A 13,079-nucleotide genomic window follows, 5' to 3' on the forward strand; every position below is an offset into this window, starting at 1 on the left:
AACATACAAAACCTTTCCTCTGCTGTTCTAATCCCCTTTCATCCGCTCCGTCCATTGCAGCAATAGTCCTCCGGCTGAGAAGTACAGACCACAGTCCTATCCAGAACCCAGCACAAGTGTTCTCTTAGCCAGCTGGTAGATATTGCTGTTGTGCAGTGACTGGTACTGTAGTATGAATGCTGTATGAATGCTGCTTTTTCAGCATCCCCAGTCCTGTCCAGCCTAATGACTAAAGGTCATCAGCCTGGCCCCTCTTTCTTGATATTCTGGTTGTGACTTGTGCCAGAGGCGCTCTGCAGGAACGTTCTGTTTTCCTTCAAGTCCACTTCCCTTTTCTCTCCCTTCTGTGTGCAGGAGCTGGGGTGTGGAGCAAGCTTTGGCGTGATATCGGACAACCTGCTGGTGACGGGGGGCCAGGGTTGTGTCTCCTTCTGGGACATTGGCTACGGAGACCTGCTGCAGACCGTGTACCTGGGGAACAGCGAGGAATCCCAGCCGGCCCGACAGATCCTGGTGCTAGAGAACGCCGCTATTGTCTGCGACTTTGGCAGTGAGCTCAGCCTGGTCTATGTCCCCTCCGTCCTGGAGAAGCTGGACTGAAAATAACAACAAAGGGATGGGGTGAAGGACCAAAGACTTTCAGAAGGTGTGAAAACTTGGCTTCTGCTGTTGCTCAGCAATGGGCAAGGACAGCTGGTGTCTGCTTCACATCTGGATTAGAATAGTGTCCCTGGGGAGGGAGCGGCGACTTGTCTGTTGTGGGGAGGGAAAAAAGGGGGAGAGTTTGGTATTTGCACCCCTAGTATTCATCCCAGAATCACTGAACCAGACCCTTCATTGAACTTCATCTCTTACAGCCCCCTCCCCTTACTCTTCTACCACACTCGCACACAGAGACGCACACGGTAAACCTCGCTCTCTCCCGCCTCGATGGAAAGCAGCAGGCTGGCTAGCAGGCAGGAGATTAATTTTAATGGGGTGTTGGGAGAAAGAGGAAGAAGAGGTAAGGCTGCCTTGTATGGCAGGAACCCCACAGCAAGCCGTGCTCCCAAGGGGTTAGGGAGGTGAGTGCCATGGTGCCGAGAGAATGCTTGGAGTCTAGGCCTGACGCTGAAGACTGATGCCTCTCATTGGCAGAACGGTTATTTTCATCTAAAGATGATTCTTTTCAGCACTGGTGCGGCAGTCGGTGTGCCTGGAGATACGACAGCGATAAATGAACTGAAATTCTGTCACAAAACAACCCTGGTGGGGTTAACAGATGCCGGTGCATTCTAACGCAACTGGAAGTCTTATGGTTTTTTTTTATAATTAGAAAAATACTTTTACTTAATACAGATAAGTGCAGGGTCATTCATAGAGCGCTGGGCAGGGGAGGAAATTTCTCGAGTGCCTAAATATTGGCATCCAGCGCCTGCTGCTGGCTCGGGAGAAGCTGCTGTGGGACGTGGAAAAGTAGCTGCCCACGGGCCTGAACCAGAAGACGGGAACCTGGTCGGAGGAGAACTGCCACTGCTAACTGTGGTGATCCAGACCACAAGAAATGCTGCTGACTGTAGTAGGCCTGGGTCAGGAGGAGCAGCTGTGGCTTGGGGCTACACCCTGCACCAGAGCAATGAGAGAGGAGGAGGAGAAATAAAACTTAAAAAAAAAAGAAAAACCAAAAATAGATGAATAAAGAACTCTGAAATCCAGCAAAAGCGGAAGAAGCAAAAAAAAAAAAATGCAGCGAAAGGTGTAAAATGAACAAAACAAAAATGGTTAGAAGGAAAAATGTTTTCCTTAGCTCCTGAAAAAAACAAAATTGGCTGGCCCCCTCATCCTTGGGGGCAGTGCATTATGTTACAAATTTCAGTAATACGTTTCATTTCATATATACTGTATGTATTTTAACAAAGCTTGGAGCCCGTTCTTCATTTTGAGATCTCATCGGATGGTCGCAGTTTGCTCGAGTCAGAAAGGGAGCATATCCCAACCTTTGTGCCTATATATATAATAAGGGATTTAGATTTGGAGCAATGCGTTGGCTGGGGAGGCAGTCTTTACGTGTCTGTCGATCAAAGATTGATTTTACTCAGGCTAGAATCATGTCCCATGTGGAAGGAAGCAGCGACGTTAACTACGCAATCAGATGACATTTATTTTTCATTTTCAGGACTTTTATTCACTCACTCAGCTGGCAGAGAGAGAGAGGCACTTGGTTTACTAGTGCTGTCATCAGTGCCCTACATTTTATCCCTTCTGTTTGTGTGCCCTGTGCTGTAGCAGCATTTTTATTACTTGTTACTGCTATTGAGGTTTGTGACAATAATTTACACCTCAAAAGAATGAAGGTTAAAAGTGAAAATCGTGCAGCCTGGGAGGGCCTGTGCTGTGTGACGGTGTTGGCATCGCAGAGAACAAACTGGCACCCTCTGTTACATTAGTACCAAAGATCCTTCTAGATGGCTGCAGATTTTAAGAGGTGGGGAAGGCGCTCTGCTAGTCCTATCTTCTCCCTTCTAGTTAAATAGAGTGATGATAGCAGTGTTATTCCTTCTTCCTTTCCACAGCTGGTATTCATTTTTCTCTAGAAAAAAAAAATAATAATAATAATCGCTGGCAAGGTACAAAGGACCTCAGAAAATTGACAAATTCATTCTTCTCTACTGCCAAAAAAAGTTATTGCAGCCAACAGGCGCTTGTATGTAATAAGGGATCAGGAGCAGGGAAGGGCAAGGATGGACCAGGGGGTGATGTAGGGTGCTCCAGGCTGGTATAGAAACATGCTCAAAGCTATTACATTAACCCCCTGCCCCGCCAGGGAAACATAGATATTGTGCAAAGACACACACACACACACACACACACACCCTTTTGTAAAAATACAGTTACAAAAATAAGTCTCAGATCTTAGAATCAGTTAATAACTTTATTTAACCCTTCCTATGCCTTGCAGCTGCTCTCGCCTTCCATTACAAAGATTGCAGTAGATGGATTTGCAGCCATCTTTTGACCAAACATTGTGCTACTGCTGAGATAGTAGTGATTAAGATCTGCTTTCCATCCACATTCAGAATTTAATACTATATGTTGTTACCTATGCAGTACTGTACACGTATTAGACCGTCCCTGCTCCAAATGTAATGCAAGTGAGAGGGGAGGGAGCCTTGCAGTTCGGTCAGACTCCTGAGCAAGGAAAACCAGTGAGTTTAACATGTTCTCAAAGCTCTGTACCAACATGCTCATCAGTTGTGCTTAAAAATGCCTGACCTTTACTTCCAAATCGTAAAGCCAATGTGGCAAATCCAGGTTGTCACTTCCACAGCTGACCATTGGCACCGGTAGCCCCCACTGCGGCATTTTGGCTTACTATGCTTTCTTCGGGGGATGACACGTTTTCGTTCCATTTCACAATTATCCGGCTATCATAGCCAATGACAATCCGTTATACTTATGCTTTTGAGAAATATTGTGATGTATTTCGGTATGTTATGTTGTACTGCCACATTGAGTAAACTGGTGGTACTGTTTGACACCTCCAAGCGTGATATCTCTGCTGTAATTGCTGAAATCACTTCCAGGGAAGCTGGTGTGGGTGACTCGGGCCTTCCTTGTGTGTCCTTTGATTAGAGTGTTGTCTGCTATCCAAGAGGACGTCACTGATGATCCTACTCCTCCATCTTATTTTGCCGCTGAACTAAACAGAGCAGCACTTGTAGGGTGTGCATAGCACAGCGTCTGTGCAACTGTTATGTCTTGGTTAAAAAGAATTTTGAAGAAAAAAATATTTTTGGTAAAGGTTATAATTTATTTTGCTATAGATCTTACACTGTTTAGAGCTTTACCAGGAAAACCATTGTATTTATTGTACAGAATATTTGTTAATTTTTTTTCCTGTGAGTTGGAACTTGTCTTGTGCTATGGCTGTTTGAGTTTGAAATGTCTATTCAAATGGTTATTAAACACACAATGAGCATATCCTGAACACTTTTTGTGGGAGGAAGGGATGGGCAGGCAACGAAGTGGCGTGAGGTTGACTTATCTTTCTGATAGTGTCCTTGATGCAACATTGCCGATGTCTTTGCCGTTTGGGCTGTGTAACAAGGTAGCTGGTTTCTCTGATACAAGATGCCACATGGTGCAGCACAGTTAATACTGTAACCCTATTCTGCTCCCTCAACACAATCTATTTGAGATGAATGTGGATCACTTGGGTAAATAGCCAATGGTAAACTCTTCTAAATGAGGTAATGGTCCTTATTATGGGTGTCAGCACGCCAGACATATTCAGACTTAAGTCTATCCTAAACTGAAGAGAGTGGCTTTGAGGTAGCTTATGAGGTTGCAGTTATGCAATGACATCATCATCGTGCACTAATATGCACCTAGCCTGCCTCAAGCTGCCATAAAGTGCCTCCTAGTTGGAAGTGAGCAAAGGTAGACTTAGATATTGCTGGACTAATGGCATGCACATAGGTTTTCACAGGCTTCCAAACTAAGATGGACACAGGTCTCTGTGCAAAATTTTATTTTTTATTTTGGGGCCAGTCAGGAAAAAGACCCATACTAATACATTCTAGCTTTCTTTTAATGCACTATTCTCTCTACTTCCCCATCATCCTTTTGAAGTCTGTTTCTATTTCAAGCGTTCAGCATTTGGAGCAGTGCCTATTGATTAGAGCCCCATAAAAAACTGAATTTAACTCATTTTAGTTATTCTGGCATTGCATTACTTTACATTGTGTTAGGTTTTAAAAGTTGAGAAAATGTAGATAATTTCCATTGATGTCTGTCTCTCCTATGCCCCTGTACAACAGATTTACACTCTGCTTTAGTTTTGTTCTGTTTAAAAACAGATATAGCATTCCTGTAGCAATTGCAACTCTTGTTGCAAACCAGAGCAAACCTCACCTGCTACAAAAGGGAGCCTTTTACCTCCCAATGGAAGATTTGTAGAATATAAATAAACTGTCTGTTATGGAGCATGCACTGAACTGTCCATTGCTACAGTATTATCCCAGTAGCTACTACAGAATGAGGTTATGGTTGAGCGTGAGCTGTTTGCTGCTCTCCTAGTCTTTGGAGATTATCTGCATATTGTATAGTGAAGCCTTAGGTAATCAAACTACCCCAACTAGAATTATGTTTCATAAGATGATCAGCCCTGGAAAGGATTCATGGCAGGAATGTATATTAGAGGAGGGTGGAATTGGGAGGGAGGTACTCTTTTTGTGTGAGACACAATGATAACAAAATGTCTTCTGAGATACATGCTTAAAGTAGAATATGGTATGCTCTTCCACAAAAAAAAAAAAGAAAAAATTGTAGACAAGTCGTCTTCATGGCCCCCATTCAGATCTGATTTTTCAGGGTTACTCAAGTTAATCTGGCTCTCAAACTAAATATGTACAAACATATCTCATAGTTCCCTGTACGTACCCAGATCAGTCCAGACTCCTGGGTTTTGCCTCCCTGCCAGTAGATGGAGACAGAAAGTTTCACTGACACTGTATATAATCCAGTGTACCACCTGCAGTCTCTTAGTATTTCTCTGTCTCCAGCAGATGGTAGATGGTGCAAAACCTGCAGTTCTGCAGTCAGGAGACTGTTCTGGATTTATGAGCCTTCCTCCCAAGGGTTTTTTTGGGTCCTAGTGAGTCCTTCCCTGTCTGGTCGAGGTGGAAGAGCTGGGGGTTGGTGAACCTTTTGTATGCTCGCTCCTTTCTTCCGTGGGGTGTAAATCTGGTGGTCCAGATCCCTCCCCTTCATGAGGCTGCTGCGGCAGCTACAGGCTCAGGGTGGCTGTTTTATTTTAGTCTGTCCCTTTTTTAATTTGGCTGATTTTCCCTTTCTGCTAGCGGGTCTGTGTTCCATTCTAGGGAGTAGGTATTGTAAGTTTGGTAAAGATTTGAAGAAAAAAAAAAAGGTCTGGCTTTTTTCTGATCTACCATGGGGCCTGCGCTCCTGGAACCTGAACCTCTGAACCAAAGGAAAGTATTGGTTTCTATGTATCTTTATTTGTTCTCAGAGAGTAAAAAAGAGAGAAGAAACAAGATAGAGAAATCTGTGCAGCAGCGAGGTTCCAGGGGGAGAAACTACCTTAGCAGCTCGGGGAGTTTAGCAATGAGGTTTTTCAGCAGCTTCTCTGCCTGCGGAGGAGATGGGGTGTTGGCTCCATGGCGCAGAGGGTCTGTTCCCCCTGCTTGCCGTTAAGGTGCTGGTGGTGCCGCGGGTGTGGGGAGAAACAGAGTGTGCGTACAGCAAAGGCATTAAAGGGTCTGTGTCAAGCATGGCCACACCGGTAGAACAAGCCTCACAGATGAGGGGGGTCTAGCAATTGAGGCTTCCCCCTTCAGTACGGAAACAGCAGCCATTTTCGATACCTATTCTTGAGCGTGTGTATGCATGCATCCTGGAGGGGTGTGCATACAGGAGGCTGCCTGGAGCCGAAGTTCAGGAGAGCTAGATGCCAAGGATTAACAGATCTAAGTGCCTTGCTATCTGTGAGGCTTGCTGTCTGATAGTAATTCAGTCCTCACTCTCCATTTGTGTCCGTGCTGTTTAGATGCTCAAAGATATTTGACTACAACAGCTTTTGCTCATGTTGGGACATTCCCTTGGCCTATGGTGTCTCTGGAGGGGGCGTGGAGTGGGAAGCGAGGCAATGGTTAGTTCTCCCTTGTTCCTGAGGGCAAAAGCTTCCCTGAGAGAGGTTGGAGAGAGCAAGGTTGGGCCTATGGACTCTGGTATAGATCCATCCTCCTCCTTCTGGTGGAAATGTTTTCAGGGCCTGCAGACCCTTCTGCAGGGGTACCCAGCGAAGGCAAAGCCAACCTACTATGTAGGGATAATGTGCTTGGGCCTCCCATTTGTCAGTCACAGCAGGCAAATGCTGCAGGGAGGTGTCCCTGGTAATGTTCAAGGGGAATTGGATCATGAGATATCAGAGGATTTCAATGTGGAATTGGCTTTCTCACTTTGGGAGATGGAGAATTTGCATGTGATTGAGAGCTGCTTTGGATTCTTCTCAGATTTTTCTTCTTTTTTTTTCACAGAGATATCTTGCTGAGTTTGTTGACTCAGACCCTGAACATGCTCGATGTGGCCTGAGTCTTTTGGCTCAGACCCTGAACACGCTTAGTGTGGCCGGAGGTCAATTTTAAGTTAAGCATCCTGTTTCTTTTCCCTCCTGTATCCAGTTCAAGAGTTATTGGATTTAAAGAAGGTAAATGCAGTTCTTAAGGTTCCCTGTTTCCACATGGAAACTCTGAGGTCCATCATAGCGGCGGTACACAAAGGAGAGTTTTTGGCATCTCTCGCCTTGATAGAGGCATAGCTGCACATAGCTGCCGGAGCACCAGAGATTCCTGAGGTTCATGGTCCTAAGGGAACATTTTTAGTTTCGAGCCCTTCCCTTGCGACGGCTCAACATACCTTCACCAAGGTGATGGTGGTTGGGGGCAGCCACATTTCAAAAGGAGGGTGTATTCTTGTAGCTGTATCTGGATGACTAGCTTATTCATATGAAATCAAATGACCTCTGTCAACAATCAGTACAAAAGATACCGATGTGCTTGAAGTCTCTAGGATGGGTGGTGAACCTAGCAATGAGCCATTTAGTTCTCTTACAAACTGGAGTATCTGGGAGCTCAATTCAACACACTAGCAGAGAGAGTTTTTCCTCACGGAGAGAGTGCTGAAATTGCAGTCAGATTAGGCTTCTACTAGAGCTTTCGGTGCCCAGGGTCTTGGACTATTTACAGGTCTGGGTACTGTGGCATCAACTTTGGAATTAATGCATTGGGCATTTGCACATATGCAGCCTCTGCAGGGGACTCTTCTCCCGCTGGAATCCGTTATTGGAAGAGTTTCATCTTCTTTGTCCGTTAGAGGGAGAAGCCAGGGATAGTCTTTCGTGGTGCTTACTCGCACCAACTTGAGTGTGGTGCGGAATTGGAGATTCTGAATTGGATAATAGTCACTACCGATGCAAGCCTCTCTGGATGAAGGGCAGTGTGGCAAGATCAGTCAGCGCAGGGCCAGTGGTCGAAACAGGAGGCATAATAATCTGTTAGAGATGAGAGAGGTGGAATTTCACGTTGCTTGCTTGTCTGTCGGCCTTCCAGTACAGATCCTATCAGACAATGCTACAACAGTGGACTACATCAACTGTCAAGGTGGAACCTAGAATCAGAGAGCAGCTTGAGAGGCCCAGGAGTTGATTCTCTGGGCAGAACAGCACTTGCAGCGGCTGGCAGTGTTCCTCATTGCCAAAGTGAACCAGGTGGATTTTATCAGTCGGAGAAAGTTAGACTCCAGGGAATGTCTGCTGTCAGAGGCAGAGATGTGTCTCATTCATGGAAGATGGAGATATCCCGACCAAAGAGAACACCAAGGCATCGTGGTTTTACAGCCGCTGAACAGAACACGGTACAAAGGAATCTGAGCTCTGGTGCTGCTGTGGACTCGAGGGATTCTTCTTTGTCTTCCTTCCCGTGGCCTCTGGTGGACAAGGGATTACGACGGATAGAGAAATATCCAGGCAACATGATCCTGGTAGCTCCCAGATCTGATCAACATGGCCATAGATGGGCCCCTGAGGTTCGGACATCAGTCGACTGTTTTCCAACAGGGCCCAATATCTTTGGGTCAGGCGGCTCACTTCTGTCTTGCGATTTTGCTTCTGAGGAGACAACTGAGATGGAGGGGATATTCCAAAGCGGTTATTTCCACCTTCTACATCCTTGACATATGTGCGAATTTTGAGGATCTTGGAGTCCTGGTCTGCTGTTGACTGAGTGCAGCCTCGGTCTGTTCCGGCTATGGTGTCACATATTTTGGCTTTTCTACAGAGAGGTTCCGGTCAAGGGACTGGCCTTTAACTCTCTTTTTTTTTTTTTTTTAATTTGCTCTTTATTATAATTTTCAAAAAGTATACATAATTATACTCTCAAAGGAAAAAAGAACAGAGAAATACATAAAAAACATATAAGATAACATAAAAAAAAACCATCTAAACATAGATATTATATATTCTCTTAAGAAACATTGAGAGATAGAACCTGTTAAATCACAGGGGAGATTTAAAGAATAAAAATTTAAAGAAACTGGCTTAATGATTGATGGCTAGTTTATAACTATCGATTACCACCATCTATTGTGGGGTTGTGGCCACTAACCTAACGTTCAGAAAAGATTTCAGCTGTTCAATAATCGTAAATGCAAAACTTTCTCCCTTACCCTTAATTAGATATCTACAGGGATATCTAAGTAGAAAAGTGTAGCCTAAGGCCACAACCTGAGGTCTTAATTTTAGAAATTCCTGTCGCCTTAACTGGGTGGGTTTGGCAAAATCAGGAAAAATCTTGACCAATTGGCCAAAAAACATTTCAGAAATATTTTGAAAGTAAGCTTTCATAACTGTGCTAACATCCTTTTCTATAACAAACGATACAAGTAATGTACCTCTGCCTAATATTTCTAGAGCAGAGCTTTCAATATATTCAGTTACATTTGCAAAAATATCCAATTGATCTCCCTCATTTTTCCTATCGATTTTTGTAAGGAAATAGGCCTTGTTTATAATAGGCAGCTTAGATTCTTGGATTTTTAATATTTCCAAAAAATATCTTTTCAAAGTACTTTGAACCTCTTCTCCTAAAGCGGAGGGAAAATTCAAGAATCTTAAGTTCAAGTGTCTGTTATGATTATCCAGTGCTTCCAACCTCTTGGACTGGTATGCCAGATCTTTTATCATCTTAACATCCACCATTTGAACTTGTAAGATTTTTTCCTCTAAGACTTTCATCCTATTTCCATTATTTCTTAATTGATCCTCCGTTTCAGACTTCAGGTTTTGCATATCAATATCCATTTTCCTATATCTTGCATCAGCTTCCTTAACAAAATGTCCAATTCCAGCCATTAACTCCCACAACATATCCATTGTTACCGTGGGTGGTTTGGGAGGGATAATCAACTCACCCCTTCCCTGTTCCCTCGGCTGTATGGAAGTCCCTCCGGTAGAGTTCTCCGACATTCTCCTTGCCTCCTCGCTCAGGTATACTGGAGATACTGATATCTCCCGATCTTCTTGACCTGGTTGTGTTGCTGCAGCCAGCAAACTCGAGGAGAACCTCGGGCTAGGCGTCTCAACTCCCTCTCGGTGTCCTCCCCCCGATGAGGGAGTGATGTCATCACAAGGCGCCTGTTGTCGGGGAACTGCCTGCGACCCAGGCACCGGCGGGGGTCGGTAATCCGGGGAACTCAAACTGACCTCCCCAGGCAGCGCCGAAGCTCCCTCCTCGGCTTCCGCAGCGGGGACCCCGTCCCCCGTTTTCGCCATCAATGCGGACATGTATTCGGTGATACGTTTCTGAAGGTCAGGCTGCAGCGGGACGGTAGGAAAAACCCGCATTTTGCCTTTTCTTTTAGCTGGCATCTTTCAAGGAAACAACTTTCCAGGAGCGTTTGTACTGAGCGTCCGCTCCCGCCGCCATCTTGGTTCCCTCTCTGGCCTTTAACTCTCTGAGTGTCCAGGTAGCGACATTGGGTTGTCTCCGTGGTAAAGTGCAAGGGTATCCTCTGTCCACACATCCGGATGTTCTATGGTTCCTTCAAGGAGCTAAGAACTTGTCCTCAAGTGCAGAACATTTGTCCATCTTGGAATCTGAATCTAGTCCTTAGAGGATTGTGTGAGGCTCTGTTTGAACCATTAAAGAGAGCTACAGTTAAAGACTTGACTCTTAAAGTGGTTTTCTTGGTTGCTATTTGTTCAGCCAGGAGAATTTAGCTCCAGGCACTGTCGTGTTGAGATCCCTTCCTACAAATGTCTGATCTGGGGGGTATCTGTATGCATGGTGCCTTCTTTTCTGCCTCAGGTAGTCTTGGTGTTCCATCTTAGTTAGACAGTAGAGCTTCCAGCTTTTATGGATTTAGATTCTTCTACACCTCATGTGGGGGAGCTTAGACTCTTAGATTGGAGGCAAGTATTATTGAGGTATCTAAAGGTCACTTATGATTTCTATAGATCGCGTCTCCTCTTTGTAGATTGTATCACCTCTTTGTACTGTGGAGTGGTCCAGAAAAGGGAAATAAGTCGTCTAAGGCTACAATTGTGTGCTGGCTGAAGGAAATTATCAAGTCACCTTATATTTCTAAAGTGTGCCCGCTGCTGGGGGGCTTAGAGGCACACGACAGGTTCTCGGGCAACTTCCTGCACTGAGTCACATCAGGTGTCTCCGCATGAAATTTGCTGGGTGACTACTGGGAAGTCATTGCCCACTTTTGCTAGGCATTATCGCTTGGACGTCGGGGCTCTGGCTTCCATGTGCTTTAGTGAGAGTGTTCTACGAGCGGAACTCTCCACGTCACACACTCTGTTATGTACACTGCCGCCATCCGCTGGCAGGGAGGCAAAACCCAGGAGTCTGGACTGATCTGTGGTACTACAGGAACGAAAGTTAGCAGGTGAGAACCAATTTTCCTATATTCATGGTGGGTATCCTGAAAAATCGAGTCATTTGAAGGCTTCCAGGGCCAGAGTTTTGAGCCACTGTTAAAGCCCCATGCTTACACTGTGCTGAGCTGCAGGAAGTTGGCTCATACATTTTCTGTAAAGAGGGCTAGCATCTCAATTGTGTATGGTACGTAAAAATTAAAATCATGCTGACTGGGGGTGGAAGGGAAATAGAACCAAGAGCTAAGAGAAACAGATAAGTATGAGAGAAAAAATGTGTGAAGCTTGCTGGGCAGACTGGATGGGCCGTTTGGTCTTCTTCTGCCGTCATTTCTATGTATACTTCTAAATCAGTAGTTTTCAACTTAGTCCTACAGGCCCTCCAGCTTGTCTGGTTTTCAGGATATCCACAGCGACAATACACAAGAGATGTTTGCATAGACCTGGTCTAAGACTGAGGTTTCAAGTACACACAGATATCTCGTACATATTGTGAAATCCTGGAAACCAGACTGGTTGAGGTAGGGGGACTCTATAGGACTTCCCTGAGAACCACTGCCTTATGTACACATATTTGAAAGGTTTTAAACTGAGATAGCAACTTCAGTGCCTTGGTCCCCAATTACAAAATGTTGATGGAAAATCATGCCCAGGTAATTAAACAGGCATTTTCTCTCACGGAATGTGCATCTAGTTTATTAATGCAATAAGGCACTCCAGGGAGGCCAAAGAGCCCTTTCACTTCTCCCCTGCCCTTGCTGGATGGTTATGGGACACCCTATGGTGCCTTATTGCTCAGATGACTGTACCTGTTCTGTGAATATTTATTTTTGCCTTTCTGTACGAGCAAAAAAAAAAAAAAAAAGCCAGATTTCTGTAGATTATGTACCTCAAATATTAGTATTTATTATTTTTCTAATATTTCAAAATGAGGGGATACCTTTTTGTACTTGAAGAATGCGTGGAGGTGGGATGTGCTTTGAAGGGAGAATAACTGTTCTCTTGATCTTGGGGGGGGGGGGGGGGGGGGGGGGGGGATGGGACGGGACTGTAAATTGTCAATAGCCCTTCAGCAATTCTGTTATATTTTACTGTACAGTAATACTTTAATGTAGAAAAAGTTGTTTACTTATTTTTAAATGTTTTAACAGAGGAGAATACTTGTACTCATCACAAATAAACCTTTGATACCACAAGTTGTGTTTATGATGTGGCCTGAAGGTTATTCTTCTGCTTGGTTGATATTGCTTTTTATTTCTTCTTTCATCTTGGTGCTCATGAAAGAGCTGAGTTTGACAGCACCAGAGTGGTTAGTTTCTCCATAATACCACCTACAATATTATAAAATACAATTTGCCCAGGGGTGCCTAAACGTGAGCAAACAACTGCACTTCAAATGGTAGAGTTTCAAGTGTCAACAAGTTCCCAACTCTTTCTCTTATCCACATGCAAACTTCTTGCCTACCATCTACATCAGGGGTCGGGAACCCATGGCTCGCGAGCCAGATATGGCTCTTTTGAGGGCTGCATCTGGCTCGCAGACAAGTGTCGCCACACTTCGCGGTTCCCCGCTGACCCAGCTGCTCCCCGGTCCTCCGCCGCCCGGGCTTAAAATGCTGTCAGCCCGGGCGGAACGCGG

At 44.8% G+C, this 13,079-nt stretch overlaps 1 protein-coding gene across 1 annotated transcript in view; it reads left to right on the plus strand.

The window, feature by feature from the left end:
* The window catches only part of SCAP (SREBF chaperone), a 248,292-nt gene extending 235,656 nt beyond the window's left edge, over positions 1-12,636 (plus strand). The window contains exon 23 of the mRNA XM_029588196.1: positions 355-12,636. Coding sequence (XP_029444056.1) covers positions 355-600 — 246 coding nt within the window. The 3' untranslated portion in view covers positions 601-12,636. The remainder of the gene's footprint in view (positions 1-354) is intronic.
* Positions 12,637-13,079: the final 443 nt, after the last annotated feature.

This window comes from Rhinatrema bivittatum, chromosome 2, assembly GCF_901001135.1.
Source record: "Rhinatrema bivittatum chromosome 2, aRhiBiv1.1, whole genome shotgun sequence".
NCBI classification, from domain to species: domain Eukaryota; kingdom Metazoa; phylum Chordata; class Amphibia; order Gymnophiona; family Rhinatrematidae; genus Rhinatrema; species Rhinatrema bivittatum.